We start from the raw sequence: 26,202 nt of genomic DNA on the forward strand, positions 1-26,202 counted from the left end.
ACATTCTAGCGATTTCATGGCCTACTTTCCATAAGGGGTAAAGACGAGACTTGATGCAAAAGAAGTAAAAGACTTGATGCGACACTGATATTTATTAAAAACAGTTCATAAATGATTAAAAATGTAACGACTTTCGTAACTTTTAATCATTTTTATGGCACCTACAAAAATGCAAGGAAGCCCATTAAAACAAATCTGTACCATTGTTACCCATTCATTGCTAAAGGAACAATTAAAGAAACTATTGAAAATTTTATTACAAATAAAAATAGTATGTAAATTCAAAGTTTGATTAGTTTGTTTCTTAATTATCAGCATATTGCACGTTGATAGCCAACGTATAAGCAGAATTTAATTAAATAATCATGATTTAATTAAATAATCCAACATGATTAACAAATGTAATAAAATAACACTGTCCAAATGGACAGTAATCCTGGTGTGCTACTGTAAGCTACTGCAGTGGGAGTAATTTACTTGTCTAATTTACTATTTAATAATGTTATTTTTATTATTATAGTCTACAAAACAAAAGCACAGACTATTTTATTTTAGAAACACTTGTCAGCCAAAATAACTTAGCATATGTCATGATGTCATTAAATACTTTTTAAACCGTTAACTTTGATCATGTTTAACTTTTTAGTAGCACTTTTGATTGCCTGCTGTGTGTAGAAAAGTACCTTCCGTTCCGAAAAGTCACGCTTAAAAAGAAGACCACCTTTCCGTTACGTACGTTTGTCGGCGCTTTCGGTACTTTTCGATTGTTGTACTTTTCTAGCGGGAGCGCAGTGGATGGGCCTTTTATTTTGAAAAACTGCATTTCTGTGAAGGCAACGGCGTGATTAACGGATGCTTCACGGCGGCCGAGGACCGTTGACAACAAAGACGAGAGGCAGATTTTTATTTCGAGTAAACACGGTTTCATCAGATAAGCGCTGAATTATTCCGGATCAGAAAGAGAAAAAACGACCGCTATCGTCGTGCTAATTGGGTAAGTAGGTTATTTAGTTATTTGTTGTGCTTCATCGGTGAAATGAATTGTTTGAAACGACATGCATTATTATTATTATTAATATGTTTATGTGTCATAACAACTAGCCGACTGGTTGACAGCTATAAAACCGCACTTGTTTTTTTATACTTATACACATAAACACTTGTCTTTCTCTCTCTGATGTAACATCTGGGTAATGTCAAGTTGCCAAGCTAACTCGGTTATTATCACGACTGATCTGATCACAAATTGTATTATATTAATTATATAGATTTTTTATAATTACAAGTATAAAGATGCGCCTAAAGAAATGCATGTAAAATAAACCCATCCAACTATTAAGAACAGTGCTCCGCTAACGCTGCTCAGCTGCAAACACGCCCTGGGGACTATTTCTGTCAGTGTAACGTTAAATAATAATGTTTTGAACTCATGAAAGCACAGCCCAGTGGTTATTTTCTAGTGATTCAAGTGTGAAATCTATTTAACGTGTATGTAAATGGCAGAGGCTGTAAACACATCGCCCAGCCCCTTCTAGGAAATCGACGTCTGGCTATAAACAGAGCAAAGAATCTGGAGCAACACAAACACACACACACACATACATACAGCTGACTTCCTGCATGCCGAGCATTTCACTCTCTTACTGAAGGAGAAATTAAACGTTAACGTATCATAATACCCTTACAAAATTTACCATGTAATAGATAGAAAATGACATATGCTTCAGACACCGCTTTTTGCTAATCAAAACATTACAAGTAGAGAAACACGTTTGATAATTTTTATTGAAATAATCCACGTGAGATGAAGGCTCCAGATAACTTGGGCTTCTAGAAAAAGCTATTTTATGCATGGAGAGGATCGCCCACATGCTTACATCACCTATCTAACATTATGCAACTGACAGAGACAGCAGTAATAATTGAGTTTATTTTATACACAAAAATGATTGAAATTGAATCCAAAAATGTCTATTATATGAATGTGTGAAGTGTGAGGAGCAGGTACTAAACAACTGCTAAACAATTATTTAGTGAGTGCATTTTTTTTTGGAGGAGGAGGAGGATTTTTAAATGACTGTGGTTTTATGTGAGGAACTCTTGAACTATTTTCTGATGGAAACTATGCTTACCAATACCGTGGCAATATATTTTTGTAAGGTTAGACATGACGAGCGCATTACAGTGCCCTGCAGATCTGGGGATCACTTTCAAATAAAAATAATAAAATGATGTGTGCTATTTAATCTATCACAACGAGTGGCTTTCAGATTTCTAGATGTTAAGTGATTGAATTAAACTTTTTGTACACTTTGCCAATGAGAAGCTTAAAGAGATTGTTTACAAATTCTAAAATTCTTCCGTTATTTGCATTTGCTTCCTCACGCCAATCCAAAACCGCATGACATTCTTTCTTTTGTGGAACATAAACGAAGATATTTTGAGAGGTGTTGCAGTGTTTTTTTGCTTTTGTTTTTTTGGGTGTATCAATAGAAGTCAGCGGTAACCAAAACTCTTTGGTTACCGGCATTCTTCAGAATGTTGTACTTCGCAGAAGAATGTCAAATAGGTTTGGAACAACATTAGGTTGAGTAAAACATAATTGTAATTTTTGCATTCACTATCCCTTTAATGTTATACGAAAGCCCTCTTTAAAATATAGTGAACACTTAACGCTCAATATAAGCCAATTCAAGACCAAAAGAGGTTAGCTGTAAAACTATGCCAGGCGAGTTGTGTTTTATCCATGAGGTTGACTGTCTGAGATGAAATTCGAGTTAGTTTTTGTAAATGGCCCAATTAATATTTTTTTTTTCTGCTGTTAAAATACTACATTCACAATGTCGGTGTAAATATGAAAGCAGCTTAAACCTCGGGTGTCCATGTTGCCAGATGGCATTTGTGGGGGCATAACTTTTGCCCTGCTGAATCCTGCCCCTCGACAGAACCTGCTCGCAGTAGGTCGACAGTAGCTGGCGAAGGGAGCCGGAAGCCCCTAGTGTTCCTGGAGGAAGTCTGTTTCGTTCCTCACAAGCTCCTGTGGAGAAGGAGTCAGTGTGTTGAGACAATTAGCCGTCTGCTTCTGATCCAAGATCTGGTTTCATTTTTCTCTCTGGAAGGTTGACAAGGAATCGCGTAGATGTGCTGGTTTTAGATCAGCTCTTAGAAGCGGCTATGCTCTTGCAGGTCTTCTAAAGCGCACACATGAGAAGTGGGACATGTTTAGCGTCTGCTTCTGTCAGGTCTCTCGTGTGGTTAAAAGGCGTGATTTTGTTTTGTAAGTGCTGTTTGGTTGTGGTGGGACTTCTAATAAGCACTTCAGGCCTGTTCCAACAGGTTTTTACTACATGTGGTTGTAAGGGTAGGATCAAATAGGATTTATTCTCTTTGGCTTGTGTTTTGCTTATTAACCTGCCTTGTGGTGGAGTTGGAGATTTTTCTGATATTTACTGTATGATGAGGCTAACTTGTATCTGATGAAGTACACTGGACTCATTCTTTGCTTTATTCTTGTTTCCAGGAAGCGCACCATGTCGGCTATCTGTGGACCCACAGGCTGAAGAAGTCTGATCATTCTGGAGAGCTGGGAAGCGAGAGATGGGGAACACGGCCACCAAGTTTCGCAAGGCACTGATCAGTGGAGACGAGGTTCTGGCCTATCAGCTGTACGAGGGCAACCCTCAGTTCAAAGAGTCTCTAGAACCCAACACCTCATATGGGGAACCGTACCAACACAACACCCCGCTCCATTATGCTGCCAGACATGCCATGACACGCATACTCAGGTAAGACATGGTTTATCCAGTAATATTTTGTATTTTGTCATTCTGCTTAGTTTTTATTGTAAGCTATTACCGAGTTTCTTTCTAATTTCCAGATGTTAAATGATTGACTTTATGCTTTGGTTTCTTTTTTTTGTTGAAAATTCTGTAATTTTGTGCTCACCCTGATGTTGTTGCAAAACTTTATTTCTTCTTTGCAACATAAAAGAAGATATTTTCACAGTGTTTTTTGTATTTCATATTTTTTATTTTTCTGATGGACTGAAGACAGTTATGACTATGTCATTGTCAATAAGTGTTTTAAAATATCTTATAACCTTTTCATTACAAGACAGTGTTAGTTAATGTAATGTGGTGCAACTACCTGAAGATGCAATTATTATTAATGAATTAAGAATTCATTAGAATTCATTCCTTTTTATAGGAGATATATATATATATATATATTAAAAAAAATCCAAATAATAATTATGACACATGAAATTATTTTTCTACTTGATGGTTATTACCACATTAAATTGTTTTTGAGTATTTAACTATAACCCTTTTTTGGAAATTGTATAAATATTTTCAAAGCCATATGAAACCAACATGAATACAGAAAGAAGATTTTGAAGAATTGGGTTTTATACTAAATTTTTCCATTTCCTTATTGCAGTCACTCCACAGAACATCAGAATCTGACAGACTCGGGTCTATCTATTAGGCTCCAAGCAGTTTTTTATAAGTGATACAAGACTTCCTTGGTTCTTAAATGCTCTTAAACTGTTAGAAGTACTCAAATCATCACATTCTGCTGTTTTTCCAGCCCAGTGTGAAACTCTTTGGCCTAGAAAGTGTGGAATTTTAGAGGCCAATCTTTAAAAAGTTATTTTAAGGCAAAACAGCTGTTTCAACTGCAATTGTGATGAAGATTCTGGGTCTGAATCAGCAGGCCAGTGTTCCTCAGAATGTATAACTGTTGGAAAGAGAGAGACTGTTAGTTTGCTTTTGGAAAGTTAGCTATATGGGGGTGGTGTGGTGTAAAAATAATCGTTGGCATATTGTTATTGTCAGAATTTTATTATAGATACATCCCTAAAATTTTTGAGAACCAATGACTGCACTCCTTTTTTTTTTTGTTGAAAGTGCTTTTTACCTTCTTTTTGTCCATGCCATTATTTTGACTATGCCATCTTTTCACAGGTCCTTCCTCTTCAGCAAGGATGGAAACCCCAACAAACGTAACATGCACAATGAGACCACACTGCATGTGTTGTGCATGGGGCCAAATATCTTGCTCTCTGAAGGGGCGCTGCAGCCACGACTAGCCCGTCCCTATGAAGATGAACGCAGACGGGCTGAGTGCCTCCAGATGATCCTAAAATGGACCGGTGCCAAACTGGACCGTGGTGAATATGAGAGTGCAGACGTCAGTGCCACCGATAACAAAAAAAACACACCACTACACTACGCCGCTGCCTCAGGGATGAAGACATGTGTGGAGGTACATATAACGCAGTTATAAAGCACGGTTGTAGCCATGCATCTGTCAAAAACGTGCACAGAAACTTTTTTTGTTTGTTTGTCCAAAATCATTCACTGATTAACTTTTTCCATATAGTGAACACTAGATAGCGAATAGGGAATAGGTTTTGGAAACAGTACCTGACTACACCAAAATAGGTGTAGCGCTAACATTCAATTTTTTTTAATGGTAGATCGTTGAGCCATTTAATTGTTCACGTTCTAATATTGTCATATTGCACACATATTTGATTACCTGGTTGCACTTTATTTTACAGTATGTGTACTAACATTTACTTAGTGTACTTACAGTGTATTTATCTAAGAAAGTTCTGGTAACGCAAGGTAACTACATGGGGTAGGGTTAGGTTTAGGGGTAGGTTCAGGGTTAGTACCTAGTTATTACATAGTTATTGTAATTGCTATAATAAGTACATAGTATGTACATGAGGAACAGGACTGCAAAATAAAGTGCTACCAATTACCTTTTTGACACCTGACTAGTAGGTACAAGGTGCTTTGAGTTTGAGACCCCTGCTGTGGAACATTTGGAAATCTTGAAATTAAGTGTTTGTTTTGACAATAGAAATGATTAAACCGTCTATATGCAGAAGCCTTTCAAAGAAAATGTATTCTGAAAAGTGTTTATTGGCTACACTTTATAGTACGATTCAAGGTTAAAGGAATACTCCACCCCAAAATGAACATTTTGTCATTAATCACTTATCCCCATGTTGTTCCAAACCGTTAAAAGCTTTGTTTGTCTTCGGAACACAATTTAAGATATTTTGGATGAAAACCGTGAGGCTTGTGTTGTGACTATCCCATAGACTGCCAAGTAAATTACACAGTCAAGGTCCAGAAAAGCATGAAAAGCATTGGCAGAATAGTCCATCTGCCATCAGTGGCTCAACCAAAACGTTATGAAGCGAAGAGAATACTTTTTGTATACGATGAAAGCAAAAATAACAACTTTATTCAACTATTCGTCTCCTCTGTGTTTCTCTGCATTCTGTTTTCTTTAAAATCAAGGCATAAATGCACATAGAAAACGTATCCTTGTGTCGTGGCTGACACAGAAGAGCGTAAGCTGCTGGTGTTCAGCGGATGTTCTTCAAAATGGTGCCCCGGTGATGTGCTATGTGACTCTTTAGCTCACAGCATGCCATCAGGAGCTCAACTGTTTTTGCAGAGAAGCTGAATCGGTCTTTTATCAATCTAATAAAACTCAGGACTCTTCGGAGATATGAAGGATGCAGTACTACTCAATAGGTACTCAATATTAACGTGAAATTGGCAGAAACTGTGTGTGTTATGTTGGATTTAAAATATAACTGATTCCTGTTTTGAAACTTCCTTGAACGGATCTTCAGTACTTCAGTACACACACAACAAATTTGACTGGCCAATTTTTCTTCCATATCTACATCTCAAAAATAAAAAAAGTGTATATGTATATGCTTAATGTTCCGAAAGGTACAGTGAAACCTTATCTTAAAAGATTAAAGGCAGGGTAGAACTTTGTGACTGGATGAACATTTTATGGTCCTATGCCTTCCAACGACGATATAAATACATATAATAAATAATAAATACATTTACACCTCTTAACTTGGTGACTGCTATTGGGATGTAAAAAGACTTGACCAGCTTAACAAAAAAAAACAAAAAACATTTTGAGCCAAATCTCACCAACCCTGCCTATAAGGTAAATTTGGTTCCTCATTGACCTCTTTAATTTAGTGATCTTTCCACTGCATTTTAAGAGTCTTACCTTATCTCTGCAGTTTCTGGTGAAGCGGGGTGCAGACCTGTTTGCAGAGAATGAGATCAAGGAGACCCCATGTGACTGTGCAGAAAGGCAGCACCATAAGGAGCTTGCGCTCAGTCTGGAGTCTCAGATGGTCTTCTCTACTGACCCCCATGCGGAGGATATCGAGGCAGAGTATGCAGCCTTAGACCGCAGGGAGGTAAGCTCTCCAAATAAACTCTGGAATTTCTCGTGACATTAACATTGGCCTCAAGTCCTGGTTTCCAGATGTGACCGATTTAAACCTGCATTTTGAAGACCAATATAATAGTTTGATTCGGATGACTGATTGCTGATTTAGTTATGATTTGATGATTAATACGTAACGGTCTATGTTTCAGTTTTATGAAGGTTTGCGGGTGCAGGACCTCAGGAGACTGAAGGACATGTTGATAGTGGAGACGGCAGATATGTTGCAAGCTCCTCTCTTCACTGCAGAGGCTCTTCTTCGCGCTCATGGTATGATTGTGTCAAACACTCAGGGTGCATTCACACTTGTAGTTCAGTTCTCTTAGTTCATTTGGTCCTGACCTAAAAAGAAAATGATACATTTGATCCTGGTCCGCTTAGCGTTCACACCTGCGTTTTTGACAGTGAACGTAAAGATACCAAGCCTAAAGGCATAGTGATACGTTCAAAACCTGATTGGTCGGTTGAGTGACGAATGGTGTGTTCGACTTAAAGAGGTGCTGCGCAGACCGATCGGTGTATGACATCGAAGTACTCATTCACAGATCGGTTTGCTCAGAACCGCTTTAAGTAGAATGCACCTAATGCCGTCTGCACTCTGCGTGTACTTTAATTTCACCACCTGCAAACTTACAAAGAACTCATAAAAGTTCACATATCGCGTCTTTTGCAAGCTTAAGTTTTTTATTTCAAATGTACTCGCACGGTATGCACGCTCATAATGGAAGTGTCTCATCTTGTCATTACTTCCTGTTTTTGGTTAGTTTAAAAGTATTTGGTCTGTGTTGCATTCATATTTCATTCGAACCGCACCAGAGTTCATTTGGAACCGGACCGAGACCCATCTCTTAAGCGATCTCGGTCCACTTGTTTGGCGCGTATCAGGTTGCACTTGCACCAGCGTTCATTTTAATTGAACCAAACATGACAAGCGTGAACACACCCTCAAAGATATGTTCACTGCTGGTGGCTTGCCTAAATTGAATTGTGGTAAATGTGTTGAGAGTTGAAAGTACTACACTCTCACTAGTGCTATAAACATTGGTTTAGTTTGGTTTGCTTGTTCTGGATTGGTATATTTTGTTCTATTTTAATTTGTTTTGTTTGACAGTCAGTCGTGATCATGCATTTTTATTTTATGAAAAAGCGCAGCTTTGACATTTTGGTAACACTTTAGAATAGGTGAACACTTCGCTATTTACTAGTTGCTTATTATCATGCATATTAGTAGTTTATTGGCTGTTTATTAGTACTATAACACTATTAATGCCTTACTCTGCATGACCATGTTCTAGATCCCTTAACCCTACCCCATACCTAAACCACTATTTTTGTTGATGGAAAACTCTTATTCCCTTATCGAAAGTATTACAACATTTTTATATTAACTCCTTTTTTTGGAGCCTTACACAAAAAACTCAATATATTGTGATCACGATTTAACGAAAATTGAAACTAGGGACTGAACTAGTAGCCTATATTGTGGCACGATTTAACTAAAATGACACAATAAAGTAATTAAACGGATTCATTTGGGGGAACAAATGTTATATTTCTTTTTTTTTTTTTTTTTTTTTTTTTTCTGCACAAGAAAAAGTAATTTGATGGACAAATGACTTGAGCATAGGTAAATGATGATTTTAGTTTAAATTATCTGTGGAAGGTGCAAAGTGATTGGACTGACCAACTTCCACTTTGTTTAAAGGGATACTCAACATCAAAATAATAAAAAAGGGCATTAATCAGTTACACCCATGTCGTTCCAAACCCGTAACCAAACCCTGTTCTGTGCATACAGTGTGCAGGCAGAGAGCCGGTTCTACGGGCCTAAAACACCGAATTGAGTTTTGTCTCTTCTTTCCCTTGAAATGACAGATTCATACAAAATTGTCACCTCTAAAGTATCCTCAAAAAAATGGTTGGGTTATGTCTTAAGTGAAAATAAACAGTTGCGAAATAAATGGAATGTGTATCATATTGGATGTATTGTGACTGTGCCTAATTTATTAGCTGCTGTCAGTGTCCTTAATGTTAATCCAAGAAAAACCACTCACTCCTCTATACCTGGATTACCTGGACACCTACAAATTTGAAAAAACTTAAATGTTCTTTAATTTGTATATTTAATCATATTTGTGCTATTTACACAATTTCAAACAGGGCAGACCGGTAAAACCTGCACGGGTGCCCAGCAAACCCCAGCTATGGACCTGTACACCGATCGGTCTGCTTCAAGTCGAACATACAGCTGCTAATGCCAACTTATGACAATAGATTTACAGTTCAAGTTAGGTAGTCTGTCATCGATGACAGTAGCTCATTGGAAAAGGATTGAAAATGCCCTTTATTCTGTTTGCACTATTAAATGCTACTGCCTATAATAAAACAATAAAACGTTGTTCCAGGTTTTTTTTTCTTTTTTCTCTATATCATCATAAATATCGTTAGCGCAAATATTCTTGAAATATTGTGATATAGTTTTGAGGCTATATCTCCCACCCATACCGATAAAGCATGTAATTAAATTTTGAACGGATATGGTGATTCTGACTATTATGGATATTATGCTTCCAACTATTATTTAGCAAACAAACATGCAAGGGGAAGGAATTTTGCCCGTGCTTGGGAATTCTGTGTAAATCTGTGGGCATATATTCTGTGCATGCCTATTTATTAGGATCATTCTGATGCAATCCTTCCAGTTCCTAACTCACGAAGAATATAGATTTGTGTGCATTTAAAAAAACAATAGGAAACATGTATGGTATTGTCCCTGGAGAAGTTAAGTAACCTGTAAGGTATTTCCCTGTACAGCAATTCTGAAATGCATCCATGCTCACAAAGCAGACCTAAATATTTCCTTCCCCTTAATTTTACAAGAGCACTCCTGTCTAGAGCTGCTAAACTCTCGGGCACCAGACTCATAATTGGATCGGTGCTTTCTTTAATAATCTTCAATTATGTGAGCAGGCTGTCTAGCAGGCCTTGTTCCAGATGACTAGAGCCCATGGGAGAAAAGGGCAGAGCTCTGATTCATGTGCGCTGCTATTATTGCCACAGCCTCTCTGGAGACCACCAGCCGAGGCTCAAATATGCAGTTTTACCTTCTTTTAATCTTAAACCCCAATTCACACTCTTGACTCCTAAGACTGTGATGGCATACACAGTAGAGTACAGACGATTGAATTAGCGGATGTAATGCATTTCGAGGATTTTCATTTGGGAAAATCTTGCCTCTTTCTTTGGAAACAAGTTTTATTTGGTTGTTTTTGTTTATGTGTTTTGCCTTGGACTGTGGAATTTGTTATCTGGCCTTTAGCTTCTGGAATCTGTCTCCAGGGTTTCCTCTGGGAAGTGGCATTTCTTATCTTTTCTTACCCCAGCACAGTTTGTTGATTTTGACCGATAAGTTCATTCAAAGGTATCAAAGTCCTTTTTATATGTCACCACCATCCCATGGCATAGTCTTGAACTAGAGGATGATGAACTTTTGTTCTGTTTGCGTAAAACTTCCTTTTTCTTATAGGAAGTGAATGTCTTTTAACCCCTTTTAAGTCTTAAATGTCTTGAAATGCGTTTTAATTGTTACTTATTATTGGTTTATAGCATACTTCAGTTCCTTTTTTTCCTCCCATTTGGGAGTATACCAGCCATGACTGGAAGGTTTGATATAAAGACAAAGTCAAGTGGAACCTACTGAACATCTGGGGCTGGGGGATTCACAAAACATTCTTAAGAAGAAATTTCTTCTTAACTGCCATTTTCTTCTTATTTTTTAACTTTAGAAAAAAGTTAAGAATATTTTATATTCCCAAAAATTAATCTTAAGAATATTCTTATCTTTTTTTCTTAAGATTGTTCTTAATACAAAACCTAAGAAGGATTCAAATTCTTGAAAAGAATCTTCTTAAAAATCATTGTAAATAACTTCTGAAATTTAGGACAGCCCCAGACTTGTCTTAAATCCCAATTTTTTCATGAATTTATTGGGTTATTTCAAATTAATTGTTATATTTAAGCATTACAACGACAGCAAAAAAAACACTGCATCATGTATTCATTCAGATAACGGCTGTTATTTTCTTCTTAAGAAAAAAATTAAGATGTTCTTAAGAATATATTTGAGAACTTATTACGAGTTTTCCAAGAATTGCACTTAAGAACATTCTTACGAACTTCTTAATAAATTTCTTAATTTATTTCTTAAGAAGATTTTCGTGAGTCCGGCCCCTGGGTAGGTTTGATGAAAGTCTTGAATCAGCTGTAAATTCCACTGCAAAAATACATTTGATGATTGAAAGAATGTGTATTTTTAGAATCTGGGTGACTCCTTTTTTTTGGCCATGCATACTGACTCAAGTTTCCTTTTGAAATTTAGACTGGGACAGGGAGAAACTCCTGGAAGCTTGGATGTCAAATGCTGAAAACTGCTGTCAGCGTTCAGGTGTTCAGATGCCAACTCCCCCGCCCAGAGGCTACAACACCTGGGACACCCTTCCCTCTCCTCGTACGCCTCGCACCACACGCTCCTCTATCACGTCTCCGGACGAGATCAGCCTGACCCCAGCTGATGATGATCACTCCTTGGTGAGGGATCAGATTTGGTCCTCTATTAGTGATTGGTAGCTCATTGTAAGACCTCTTCTGAGTTTGTTTCAATGTAATAAAATTGAATGCATAGGTAGATACATTTCGGTGGTGTATCCATGGGGTTAGATTACAACTATTGTGCTACAGGCTCTTACTGCCTCTGATGAGTGGTTTATTAAGGATTCCAAACATGAATGTTTCTGTTCAAAATCTTGTTACACAGTCCATATCTGTGAATCTATATTTACTTTCACCTACAGATAAACCCAAATATTTGCATATGAAAATGTTGCTTTATCAACATTCTTTATCCATATTTTGCATCTGCAAAAAAGTTTTTTGTTCTTAAATAAATACAAGGGCTGTTGCAAAATGAAAATGAAGAAAGAAGAAAAAGTAGCGGATATTAGAAAACACCCAAAACCCAAAAAATATTTTTAAAAGAATTGGGTTCAACAGTTTGTTTGGTTTGTACTCCTAGTGAAATATATTTGCATGTATAATAGACCTTACATACAAACAACAAAGTCAACAAGTAAAAAAATAAATAAATGTAACCCATTTTTGGCTTCTAAGTTCCAGTGATTAAATTCTACCATACAAAAATCACAAATCACATAAATGTAATATATTTTCATAAATTTTATTGCTGAAATTAGAGTTTGATCTTGCTTTTCCTGCATCCTGTGCTTCTGATAGCTGATTGACAAGTGCTGCAAGTGTAATCTAAAATGACAAATTAAATAAAGGGGTCATGAACTGCCTTTTTTATTATTTTGTACTGTTCTTTGAGGTCCACTTATCATTTTTTTTTTCAACTTTTTTAAACAAAAAAGCTCGTACATCAATAAGCTATTTTCTGCCTCGTTTTGACCCCCTCATCGGAATGCACTGTTTGTCATGATATTAAACAGCCAAAGGTCATTTGATCAAATGTTTATCATTCTGATCAAATTTTATGCTGCTTCATGTATAGAATGTAGTTTATATCTAGCTGTATAACATGATATTTCCTCACTAATGTTGTTTTGTTCTCCACTGTCAGTGCGGAATTTGTATGTGTGCAGCCTCCATGTTTGAGGAGCCTGTTGATATTCCATGTGGTCACGAGTTCTGCAGAGGATGCTGGGAGAGGTGAGGGCTTTTTCTTCAGAGGCTTTTAATTCAGTCACATTACAGCCATTGACAGTTCTCACTACTGCTGTAATGGTCATGTAACCGTCTCTGTGTACTTGCCCTTGGCAGTTTCCTGAATATGAAAATTCAGGAGGGGGAGGCCCATAACATCTTCTGCCCAGCCTATGACTGCTTCCAGCTGGTTCCTGTTGAGGTCATTGAGAGCATTGTGTCCAGAGAGATGGACAAACGTTATCTGCAGTTTGACATCAAGGTACAATTACATGATCAGATGCACGTTAGTCTTAATTATGTGCATAGGTACTGTTATAATTGTTTTTAGCTCTCATCGGAGAATGACACCTCTGACGCCGTGGAGTCCCAAGCCTTTCATTATGTTGCCATGATGATGTTGAATCTTCCACAGGGGCGTCTGAGCTCTGTCATAGCCATTTTCAGGGTCATAGTGAAGTCTAACAGACTTCTGGAGCTGTTGGTAAAAATTAACTCCGATCCTGGCATCATAACAAAATTTAGCAGATTAGATGAACCAGAAAGGACAAAATATTTTTAGTTAATCAGCAAAGATTTATGGCAAAACCTCAAAACTTTACACGACAGAAATCATTTTATTGAATTCAATAATGGTAACAGGACCTATTGCATATTACTAGCATGTTGGTTGTTTATTAGTACTTATAAAACACATTAATATTAATGCCTTATTCTGCATGACCACATTTTAGACACCTTAATCCTACCTCATACCTAAATTTAACAACTACCTTACTAACTTTTAATAAGCAGCAAATTAGTAGTCTTGAGGCAAAAGTAATAGTTAATAGTTAGTTAACAGTGATAATTGGACCTTAGAATAAAGTGTGACCAGTTACTTTGACAAACCTAGACACCTATTACATATATTAACTTACTAAATCAGTGAAAATATGTGGAATTTTGACGCATTTAAAATTTTGGTATCAAAAAATTTCAAATAAATGACATACTTTTATTCATTAATTCAGTTGATCAAATGTGGTTATTAAGTTGTTGCAAATTATAATAATAATGATAAATGTTATTTTATATTTGAGTCAAATCCCATATTGCTACAGATTAAAACAGTGATTACTATTTCAAATAAATGCTGTTATTTTGTAACTTTATATTTATCAAAGGATCCAGATTAAAATGTATCAGGGTTTCCACAGAAATATTAAACTGCATGACTGTTTTGAACATAATAATTAATAACAATAATAATAATAATAAATATTTCTTGATAACCAATCATCATACTACAATGATTTCTGAAGGATGTGACACTGAAGACTGGAGTAATGGCTGCTGAAAATTAATCTGTGCCATAGCCAGAAAAAAATACATTTTAAAATATATTCTAAAAGAAAACAGTTATTTTAAATTGTAATAATTTGATTACGTTTTACTGTATTTTGGATGCAGCCAAAACATGCGGGCTCGGTGAGCATAAAAGACATTTAAAAAACATTATCAAAACTCTTGAATGATATAAGTTCATATTATATATATATATATATATATATATATATATATATATATATATATATATATATATATATATTATTAATGTTAATGTTAATTTGCAGCTATTTAGCTTAGATATTTAGCTACAGTGCAACTCTATTTCTCTTACTAGTTTGTTGTTGTTATGACCAATGATTCTGTTTTCTTACTTTAATTGGTGATATATTGAAATTAGTACTGATGTCCAAAGCCATTTTTACTATAGTCAGAAACTATGAAGTAAAGAATTCTCTAATCTATTGTGTTGATAGGAAACATAGAGGACATGAGATCCATCTAAAAATGCCAAATATACAGTTTAGCAGTCATTATACATTTAGAATCAGAAAATTGCAGAGCCACATATTAAATGAGTAAGGCAGTATTTTGGGTTTTAAATGCCTCCCTCGCTTGCTTTCTTCTTTATTCTTTCTCTGTCCTCCTTTTTACTCTTTTTCTCCTTCTGCTTCAGGCATTTGTGGAGAATAATCCTGCCATCCGGTGGTGCCCGCGGGCTGGCTGTGATAGAGCGGTGCGATTGGCTGGACAGGGGCATGGTGCCAGTACCTCTGACCCGCTCACTTTTCCTCGCCTCCAGGCCCCTGCGGTGGACTGTGGCAAGGGCCATCTTTTCTGCTGGTCAGTGCCAGTCACTGATACAAATCTTTCAAGTCATTACACCAGAAAAGAGGATTTGTAATTCTGAACAAAATCCAGTTCTCCAGTTCACTACTTGATGTAACGTTATTTATATCAAGGACTCATATTAATAGTATTTAAATAATATTAATAGTATTTCTGAAGGACTCATATTCTGCACTTAGCACTTTAGCAGTGCAAATCACGTTAACAAAGACGTTGTTGAAAAGATCACCCATGTTACATAAATATAGAAAAATGATGGAAGAATGTGTGTTTGGATGTATGTTTTTCTCACAGTGGTCACTGCCGATGCAGCTGGCTGAGTTTCTCTTTCCCACAGCTCTGGTCCTTATGTCCCCTACACACAAACACAGACATATACACACACCTACACAGTCGGCTCATATCTCATGACTGCCTGTGCCAAGTCTGAGCATTATATTTGAGTCAAAACAACCTTCACTCTCTGTCTCATATACACATTTAATATGCCTGAGTGAATATGCATTGAATCTAATATGAAAGAAGCTGTTGTTTAAATGTATTTGTGGTCAACAGTCTGCCAACATTGTGTGCTATATCAGTGGTTCTCAACTATGTCACTGTATGTCACTGTTCTGTCCTAATTGGTTAGTCGATGGCAGGGAAAAAAAACCCAATGCTAAATGTTAAACTAAAACATCTCAAACTCCTGAACCTGGAGGGTATAAGGAACGGATCGTGTTATATTACACCATGTTAATATGTTAGCATAAGTTAATATCTTACTCCTGTTTGACACTCATATTTATCCTTCAAAGCCTGTCCACCACCAACAACTGAAATGTATAGAACATAAATAAAATATTCACTAGAAAAGGAGTTTCCTTTATGCTAAGGCCTGACATCACACTGGGGTTTCTCCCCACAGGGAGTGCCAAGGAGAGGCCCATGAACCATGTGACTGCCAAACTTGGAAGATGTGGCTCCAGAAAGTCAGTGATATGAAACCGGAAGAACGTGAGCTTGTTTTGCTGTACTTTCCAGTAACTATTAAGATAAATATTCTGAAGTATCGTTCCTACCTGTCTAAAAATGGTTTTGGACCTCAAGCAACTTTATTTCTGTCTTTTTCCATTACAGTGGCAGGTGTAAGTGAGGCGTATGAAGATGCTGCCAACTGCCTGTGGTTACTCAGCAACTCCAAACCCTGTGCCAACTGCAAATCTCCCATTCAGAAGAATGAGGGCTGTAACCACATGCAATGTGCCAAGGTTATTTGTGTAAAAATAATAGATTTATGTACTGCATATACCAGGTTAAGTGTGGAGCACAGTTATGGAGTTTTTTGGAGCTGTAAAATGCAGGCTTGAGAAGAGTTGGTGAGAACGTTAGAAGGAAACAAATGGTCAAACTTCATACAAAGGAAGTTTGAAAGGGATTAACAAAAACTAAGTCAGTACACACATCTGAGTTCGGCCCACTTACTTGTAAATCTCCTTTTTTTGTGTTAAAGAAAATTCCCAGTGGCACTGACCGAAATGAGTGGGAGGGTGTGTATCAGAACAGGTTATAAAATAACTGAGACAATTATGGTTGCTGATATGACAAATAAAACATTTGCAGATTTGGAAAAGGAGAGGGCCAAAAACAGAACCCTGGGGGATTCCCAGAGTAAAAGAGTTCTGTTTCTCAAAAGAGATGAAATGGTATCTTCCAGTAAGAAGTAAACCAAGAGGGAATTGTGACAATTTGGCTTTGAGCCATGAAAAGAGTAAATCAAGACTGTCAAGAGTGGAAATTTGGATGAAACCTGATTGGAAGGGTCAATGAGGATTATTAAAAAGCATTGAATTGAAGTTTTTCTGCTTTTTATGTTTTGCTAATCATGATTGAATGATTGACTGTTAAGATTAAGATTTGTTTCTGAAGTTCTTCTTGTGCAACAGCGGGCTGATGTTAAATAATTTTAAAACGATAGATTAGGAAATCTAGATTAATCTCTTTGATTGAAGAACAAGAAATGTGTGTCGGTGTTGCTTAGGAAGGAATCCATTACTGTTAAATCAATCTTGATAATCCTGCAAACAAGGTTGCTAAACAGGGAAATACATTTCAAGTACTAGCACTCCAAAAATAAAAAGTGAGAGATAGTTTCCTAGCAACACACATAATCCTTGCTGCCAGAATCCCAGTGTAATGCCGCTATGCATTTGCTAGTGACATAATAAAAGTAGACTAATAGTTTGTTTTAGTTCAGATGTTGTTAATCAAGAATGTATGTGTTTACAGTGCAAGTATGATTTCTGTTGGATCTGTCTGGAAGAGTGGAAAAAACACAGTTCCTCTACAGGAGGTTACTACCGCTGCACACGCTATGAGGTCATTCAGCAGGTGGAGGAGCAGTCTAAAGAGATGACCGTTGAGGTACATATTCTTGCATACATGCTCATGCTGTTTTGTTTGTTTATATATTTATCAAACACCATAAGAGTTGGAGTAAGTATGGAGTTTTTAATAATGAAAGGGAAAGAAAAATATCTTCAAACTGAGTATGGCTGTGTTTGGATGTTTACACACGCACACACACACACACTTATGTTTTTTGTTTTTTGCAGGCTGAGAAGAAACACAAGAGCTTCCAGGAATTGGATCGCTTTATGCACTATTACACACGCTTTAAGAACCACGAGCACAGCTACAAGGTAAAAATAGAAAAGAAAAGAGAAAAAAACTACAAAAATCTGCATGATTTCACACAGTCATACATAGTCATCGGCTACAGGAAATGCCATGAAGTCTGGTTCACAATGCAGCTTAGTCTGGACAACAACCACCTTGACTAGAGGTTGTCTAAATGGCATTTAAAGTGAAAAACCACCGTTTTTGTTTTGACCTGCTGTTTATGAATCATATGGTTAGTGATCAGACATTTGGCAGTCTGTGGATTGACATTAAATGTGACAAAATGACCCAGAGGTACATGGTCTTCATCTCTTCCTACAGCTAGAAGAACGTCTGCTTAAGACGGCCAAAGACAAGATGGAACAACTGAGCAAAGTTTTGAGTGGAAGTAAGATGCAAACCCACACTTACATAATCAGTGTTAATTAATTATTTCTAAGCTGTGATAATGCATTAACAACCTTGTATCAGTCTGTTGAATTTACAGACTGGAAGCACTCTATAGAGAATACAACTTGCCTTTATATTCACACAGTGATTCCTTCTACATTTAGCAGTATATCAAGTTTAATACTTAGTGTTGTAGACGTTTTAAATTAGATATTGACTCCTGTATTGTATTACTGTGTTGTTGCAGGAGAAGGTGGCCCTCCAGATACTACTTTCATTGAAGATGCAGTGCATGAACTACTTAAGACTCGTCGTATTCTCAAGTGCTCTTACCCTTATGGGTTCTTTCTGGAGCCCAGAAGCACAAAAAAGGAAATATTTGAACTTATGCAGGTTAGTAATACAGATGCTAGGTATGGGATATGCTTACTGTGTATGTTTCTGAATTCGTGACAGCTTACTTTTATTGCTCTTGTTAGACTGACTTGGAAATGGTGACTGAAGATCTTGCACAGAAAGTCAACCGGCCTTACCTCCGCACGCCTCGTCACAAGATAATCCGCGCTGCCTGTCTGGTGCAACAAAAGAGGCAGGAGTTTCTGGCCTCCGTGGCAAGAGGTGTAGCGCCCAACGATTCCCCCGAAGCCCCTCGACGCAGGTAAGGGTCTTTTCCTCAATTACGGGCTGCTTAAAAATAGACAAAAAAGCTAAATAGAAACCTTGAAATATATGTATTTTAAAAATAGATTTTTTGAAAACGGTATTAAAAAATATTAATCCAGTGTTAAACTCTATTTTTTAAAAGACAGAAAACACATTTCTATGAAGGAAAGGTTTTGATTTGCTACTGTATTTTAAAAGTAGTAGTGTATTTCCAAAAATATTTTTTCAAATGCAAATGCAGGATCACATGGGACCTACTTTTTTGTTTGCGTTTACAGTTTTGCCGGTGGAACATGGGACTGGGAGTACTTGGGTTTCTCTTCTCCCGAGGTAACTCTTTTGTTTGGTTTGTTTTAAGACTTTGGGAATAGTTTGTGTCTTTGGTAAATCTTCTTAGCTGGTGTATGGTGCCTGACGTTTTGGCAGTGCATACCGGCCTATATAACAAGATTCAGTCCTGTTGCAGCAGTTGTGAATGTGTGAGACCTTTAATGTTAAACAGTGTACCGCTATTTTGTTCTAATCTAAAGATCCAGAGGAATCATGCCTTTCTCGGAGGAATTGATCCGAGAGAGCACTGTCAGTATACAGGAAGCCATCCGCAGGTATCAAAGAATCCTCATTAGATCCCATCTCAGGAACGTCTACACAACCAGTGGAATGGCACCTGTCATGTACTCTCCATCACTGATGTCATTGTCCACTTTTATTTGGGCGCATGAATTATTTTTTTCTGTTCATATTCTGTTGACGCTGTTCATATATTTCAGATGATTGCTGTGCACTCCAGACAAAGAATTCTTATGCGGTTAACGTCATCTGGAGACAGAGATCTTTTTCTTTTCTGTTAATGTATCCCGAACATTGTCTTCTAAAAGATGCCTTTGGTGATGCAGCTTCAAAAGGCAGTTTCCTGCTTTTTGCTTTGACTTTTCCATGAAAGGTCATGAAATATGCGTTTTTGTAGATGTTTTAAAGTGAACCAGGCCACCACTTCAGTCTGTATTACTGGTTGCTGCTCTTCTTTTAAAATCATGTGTGCAGGCTATGGTGAAATTTTTTTTTGCTCTAGATTTATGGCTTGTAGAAAGTAATAGTAGTTATGCACTTTATTCAACCTTTTTTTTTATTATTTTTGATGCTTGAGCGGTACTTATCAGGAATGTTTTTCCTAAATGTACTTTATTTATTTATTTTTGCTGTCATTACTGCATGGTAACTGCATGCAGCTTCAGTTTGGTTTAGATTTAAGACTTTTTTTTTTTTTTTTTTTTTTTTCTTCACAGTTTGTCGACCTGTGGTGAAAATAAAGTTGGAAGAAGTGCAGTATAGATCAATTATGATTGGTGATTAAATCTTAAATAGCTTATACTGACACATATACAACGAAATGCCATATATTGTTGGTTTTGTAGTAAATTTCATTACATAGAGGATATGTACATGATTTGTGGAGCTTAGTTAGTTTTGCAAAAAATGAAAATTCTGGGATCTTTTACTCACCCTCCCTCATGTAGTTTCAAATGCTTTGTCTATTTATTTTCATGGAATGTAAAATGAGAACCTTTAAATGATGCTGGTCACTCTTTTCCATGCAGATAGTATGAATGAGATTGGAGCTTTTAAGATTTAATAATACAAAACACCTATATTATATTATATTATATAGCTGTTTTTATATATATATATATATATATATATATATATATATATATATATATATATATATATATATATATATATATATATATATATATATATATATATATATATATATATATATAAACATTACTAAAAGTTATCCTTAAGGGTTTTGAGTGCCAAGTTGAGTAATAATGCCATCATTTTCCTTCTTGTTTTGAACTATTCCTTTAAAAGCCTTCTTGAGTTTACTCAAAGCGTCTGTCTGTTATTCTGACATGACGATGCCCTGAACTTTGATGCTGCCACACAGCAGAATCCCTGTAGAGAGCTGTAGGGTTCCTCTGAGAGTCTGGCTTTTATTCACAGGGTCCGGTGGGAATGCTGGTGCACCTCTTGAAGCAGCTTTGAAATGGTGTTTTGTGTTGTAGGCATATGCTGAGTTCCAGTACAGACGCAGACACAGGCAGCGCAGGAGAGGAGACATGGGCAGCCTCCGCAGCAACACACCAGAACCTGATGACCTAGGCCACAGCAGTTTAGGTATGTTTTCCATGAATGTGTTTTCATTTTGGTGCCCATATTTGCTGCTACATGTAAGCATTTTGTTGCTCCATTGCTTAAGCAGCTGCGAGTGCAGTTTTCACATTGTTTTTGCTGTCCTCTGCACACTGAAGTCAGCAGAAAATACACTGTAAACCAATTTATCACCACTTCATTTTGCAGTATAGGCTTTTTTTTGGGAGAAATATAAATAAATGCAATGAATCTCTTACTCGTTGTTTGAGAAAAGATGTCTGTCAGGCCATATGTTCTGCTTATGATGACATGGCACACTGAACAACACATGCTGTACTGTAAATCTGATCGAATCCAAATCCCAAATACTTTTAACTGTGGTAAACTGCCAAACGTTTTATTTTCTGTTGAAATGTTTAGGTGATGTATTTGTAATATACACATTCGTTCTGATGAAGTTGCAATTTAGTACATTTAGAAGATGTGAACTTTAAATGTGACATTGAATAGCACTGTAGTTAAAGTTATGGTCACACTTTATTTTAGGCAGTGTTAATTTTGACACAAAATTTTAATTTAGTTTTAGTCTTAGTCTTTTGACTATAATTCTTTTTAGTTTTAGTCAAGTTTTAGTCATCTGATTTGTTTTAATTTTAGTCTTATTTTAGTCGACTAAAATTGCTTGGTATTTTAGTCGACTAAAATTGCTTGGTATTTTAGTCGACTAAAATAAGACTAAAATCAATAACAGATTTACTAGACAATTTTTTACAGCTGGTATAGGAAACAAACTTAACCAAAATATATAAAACACAAATTCAACTTTATTTCAACACAACTGTGTCTTTATTTCGATTCAAAAGCTTTTATGCAGCAACAAACACTGTCATGATAATGTAAACAATAACTAGCTGCCAATTGACCATCAATAAAAGGAAAATAACGTTAGGTCCAGGACATTAAAGCTTACAGCTGAGCTGAACAATAAGTGCATAAATTTAAAGTAAATATTTAATAAGTTGGGTGGATAAAAAAAGTAAAAAGATTTTATTCATTTTATTCACAAGGTATTCATTTGTCTAGCAATATTGTATGTTTTAAATGCTACAATATTGCTAGATTAGTATGTATAATGATAGGATTTGAACATTCACGTTTCACATGACTAATATAGAAATATTTGTGATATTGTCAACAAGTAGAACATTATAAAATATACTAAACATTGGTATTAATCAAATGTATGTATCATAATATTACGTATTAGTATTGTGCTCTCATCTAACTTGAAGAAGGGGCTATTTTACAGTACTTTTCAGTTCGTAATATTTAATGCTACAACACCTACGCACTGCAGTCTTCCAATTTTGCTTAGCTCAATAAACAAAAGAACATCGTTGTGAAATTACATTTGAGAAAATGTCCGGGTGGCTCGTGTGTAAATGTCTTTTCAAATTGGTTGTGTTGCCACGAATGAGCGTGCTTTACGCTTTGTTTTGTTTTGTTCGTCGTCAAACGTGAAGTGAGCTGTGGACATTTTGTCACTCTTTTAGACATCACCTCTTCGAATGCCGTCTTCCCGGGAGCTCATTTAAAAACTGAAAACCTTCGCTTCATATCTCAATAAGTCAGGCTCTGATTGGTTCTCTTCTCTAATGCAGTCTCGCCTGTTCTGTTTTGCCGGTTCTTTTGCTCATTCTTCGCATCTCTCCCGTCTGCTGATTTGATTTTCGTCACAGTCTATTTTCGTCTCGTCCTTTATTCGTTGACGATAATGTCAATCAATTTAGTCATAGTTTTAGTCTCCATCAGTGCCTTCTATTTTAGTTTTCGTTTCGTTTTCGTCCGCAAAAATATATTTGTGACGAAAATAATGACGAAAATATTTAGTCAACGAAATTAACACTGATTTTAGGGTCCAATTCTCACTATTAACTAACCATTAACTATGACTTTTGCCTCAATTAACTCCTTAGTTGCTGCTTTTTCCAGGATTATGGATGTCATGCATTATATGTACTTTTATTAGCACTAATAAACAGCCAATATGTTAATAATAGACATGCTAATAAGCAACTAGTTATCAGTGTGAATTGGACCCTATACTAAAGTGTTACCCAAACATAAACCTTCAAGATTATTATGCAACATTAACTGAGAAATCATGGGTCGCAAATCCTTGTGTTTTTCGCACCATCACCATTGATATCAATGGTTTTGCAGTGGGTAGAGATCCTTGCAATAAAAGAACAAAACTGTACCAGCAATCTAAACTAAACGAAACATTTTCCATTTGTCGTCTTTTACAGACACTCCAGAAATTGGCGGTGGTCAGAGACTGGGTCTGCCCATGGTGAGTTGAGACCCTCTTGACAGAGGTTATGTGGTGAAACAGCTGAGAGTAACATCTGATCTTTTACCTTTCAGCCTCACAGTTCCCTGGATGAGGATGATCCGAATATCCTGTTGGCTATCCAGCTGTCCCTGCAGGAGTCTGGGCTGACTGCAGCCAGTGCTGGCGTTGATGCACAAGAGATCATTGCAAACGAAGCATCTCTGGGGGCTATCGGATCATCCCTGCCCACACGGCTGGACCCGGTGCTGTGCGGGATAGACGTGCCCCGTGCTGCCCTGAGCAGCTCCGAGCTGTTAGAGGTGGGTGACAGCCTAAAGAAGCTCGGTAATATCAGTGGCCAGAACGTCCCTCTGCGTTTCGACAATCTCAACAATCCTTCCTTTGAGTCTGCTGAGGGTCCCTTCCAAGCTCCTTCGGGACATATGGAAACCTCGGATTTCGATTCTGACAACGCCAACCTACTAGGAAACATCATGGCTTGGTTTCATGACATGAACCCGCAGAACATCAATTTGGTCCCTTCGGCTGGTGAATTCGGTGCTCAGTCGGCAAGGATGACATCAGAGCCGACTGAGTGCACCGTTCCACAGTGGACAGCTGGGGGCGATGGAGAGGCAGAGCAGCAGTTTGACTCCGGTATCGTCACAGGAGAACGTGAACCCATCCGGCCGACCCAATTAGACCTGGTAGGCCTCGATATGTGTCTGGTACCTTCTGCTGCGTCCGTCGAGTTGGGCGAAACTCCGAGCGGTTTGAACCCGTGTCACTCTGACACCCCAAAATGTGACTCAGACCCCGACCAGCCTAGCAGTAGCTCCTCTGAATGGGAGGGTCAAGTACACCTTGTATGAAATACTGACTTCACTTACTAGCTAAGCCACTTTTTTTTAAATGATGCCGGATTCAATCGATTAATCACGATGAGAAGCTTTGTATTGTCAGATATGTAGAAATCGAAACCATTTTTGAGTACTCGCTCAGTACTCGTGTGTTTCAGGCCTTTGTGCTCATGAGGCACGTGTTCTTTGCTCACTAAAAAACTCGTTCCGGTTCTGGAGTGTTAAACAATTTTAGTAGAGACAGCAACTGAAACAGAAAGCGCCATGAAGACGGGACAGGAAGTGATGTAGTTAGAAAAATCTACTGTATAAAACAGGACGACATTCAGTGCGAGTTTGACTGATTAAATAGGATGTAATAGATACTGTAGGTGCCAAAAAACACTGGCTAGCACACGCCGAGCGGACGGTGTGCTGATCGTGCCTGCTGCTGAGGGGCTAGCCGCCCTATAGAGTACACTATCCTTCCTTTAAACTAGATTTGTAGTATTAGAGAAGTACACAGCAGCATCACGCTCCGAGGAGCAGGGCTGATAATCACAGAAACTAAATGAACCGTAATTCTAGTTGCAGTCGACTTTTCTTTTTTCTGGTCATGCGTAATCACTGTAATCCGTCACCGGTTAATTAGAATGGAAAGTACCGGCGAGGTTAAACTCAGTTCAGGAGCGCCACGCCGGATCTGGAAAACGTTTTGTCTTCGCAACTTATCACCGTGCCTTTTCTGTGAAACTTCTCTTTATTTATAGCCGCTCTCTTGCGCTCGGAGCCCAGAGTGGGGGAATTTCCGATACGAACCGTAATTCGCAAACTGAGCTCAATGTTTTTTTAAATACATTTTTATACATGCTTGTTTGTTTGTTTGTTCTTCAGCATGACTCTGGCCCCTTCTTCCAGGTTGTTTTTAAAGCAATTAGTAAAAAAATAAAAATAAAATATAAATATTAATGAACTCTGAAACATTTACGGATCAAATCCCTTTATATTTAATACGATTCTATTCATTGTGTTAAGATGTGATTTCCACATGGCCACAAAGTAAAAATCAAACTCTTAAATGTAAATGTCGGATAAAAATCCGTTGATGTTTTCCCGGTGCATTTCATTTTATTTTTTCTATTAAAAACCAAATTTTCTCATGGTCTCATCTACGGATCTTTCAGTAGAGGCCAAGGCATTTCATTTTGATGAAAAGCTGTTTCATATTATTTCTATATCTGGTAAAACTCAACAATTATGATTTTTTTTAACTGTGGTATTTCATTACAATAAATTATGGAAATGAATTTTCTATTTATTTGAAATTGAATGTCCTTAAAAAATGAATGAAGATATTTATATATATATATATATATATATATATATATATATATATATATATATATATATATAGATATATATATATATTTATATATATATATATATATATATATATATATATATATATATATATATATATAAACATGGTGCCACTTTTCATTATTTGCTTATAACTTAAATCTGTCTGCTGAATAATTCCTAAAAGCCATTCAAACCAATTAACAATGTTGTTGAATTGCTTCAGTTTTCATGTGAACACCTGCCACACTTTTCATCTGATGAAACGGCTAAATCACAGCAGCACTAAGTTTTAAGCACTTCATAAAATGTAATGCACAAAATTAGCTCCCATTTCAGCTATGGAATAGCCTGTTATAGCTCATAGGCTTGCCGTTATGTTGGTGGTTTCAGCTGTGGGTTCGACTGAGCAAGGGGCCTGATGTTTTACTGTGGCTTGATGTCGTATGTATGTTGATTCTGGCCTAATGTCCGAATGCAGTTTTGCGCTGCGTAAACTTTTCAAAGTGAAACTGAAGACAAACCTGTCCGATAAGTGTTTTTTTTTTTTTTTTTCATTCCATTTGTCAAAGTTTGGGGGAGTTTTTCTGTATGTGTAGTTTGTATGTGGGA

General features: G+C 36.9%; 1 protein-coding gene across 1 annotated transcript; it reads left to right on the forward strand.

Moving 5' to 3' along the window:
• The first annotated feature begins 815 nt into the window (after positions 1-815).
• Positions 816-25,593, forward strand: LOC113059901 (ankyrin repeat and IBR domain-containing protein 1-like). The gene is made up of 20 exons (XM_026228566.1): positions 816-994; positions 3,521-3,785; positions 4,968-5,268; positions 7,076-7,258; positions 7,440-7,557; positions 11,666-11,874; positions 12,923-13,011; positions 13,123-13,267; positions 15,011-15,177; positions 16,091-16,179; positions 16,303-16,433; positions 17,452-17,586; positions 17,778-17,864; positions 18,166-18,232; positions 18,482-18,627; positions 18,714-18,892; positions 19,176-19,227; positions 20,970-21,081; positions 23,367-23,410; positions 23,485-25,593. The coding sequence occupies exons 2-20, from the start codon at positions 3,598-3,600 to the stop codon at positions 24,262-24,264; spliced, it is 3,222 nt and encodes a 1,073-aa protein (XP_026084351.1). The 5' UTR covers positions 816-994; positions 3,521-3,597; the 3' UTR covers positions 24,265-25,593.
• The last annotated feature ends 609 nt before the right edge of the window (positions 25,594-26,202 follow it).

This window comes from Carassius auratus, chromosome 41, assembly GCF_003368295.1.
Source record: "Carassius auratus strain Wakin chromosome 41, ASM336829v1, whole genome shotgun sequence".
NCBI lineage: Eukaryota > Metazoa > Chordata > Actinopteri > Cypriniformes > Cyprinidae > Carassius > Carassius auratus.

Bases quoted from the DNA above. Each gene is read 5' to 3' on its own strand.
- LOC113059901 (XM_026228566.1), top strand. From the start codon at position 3,598: ATGGGGAACACGGCCACCAAGTTTCGCAAGGCACTGATCAGTGGAGAC. The intron at 13,268-15,010 runs GTACAATTACAT...CTTCTGCTTCAG, and splicing joins ATCTGCAGTTTGACATCAAG to GCATTTGTGGAGAATAATCC. The intron at 16,434-17,451 runs GTTATTTGTGTA...ATGTGTTTACAG, and splicing joins ACCACATGCAATGTGCCAAG to TGCAAGTATGATTTCTGTTG.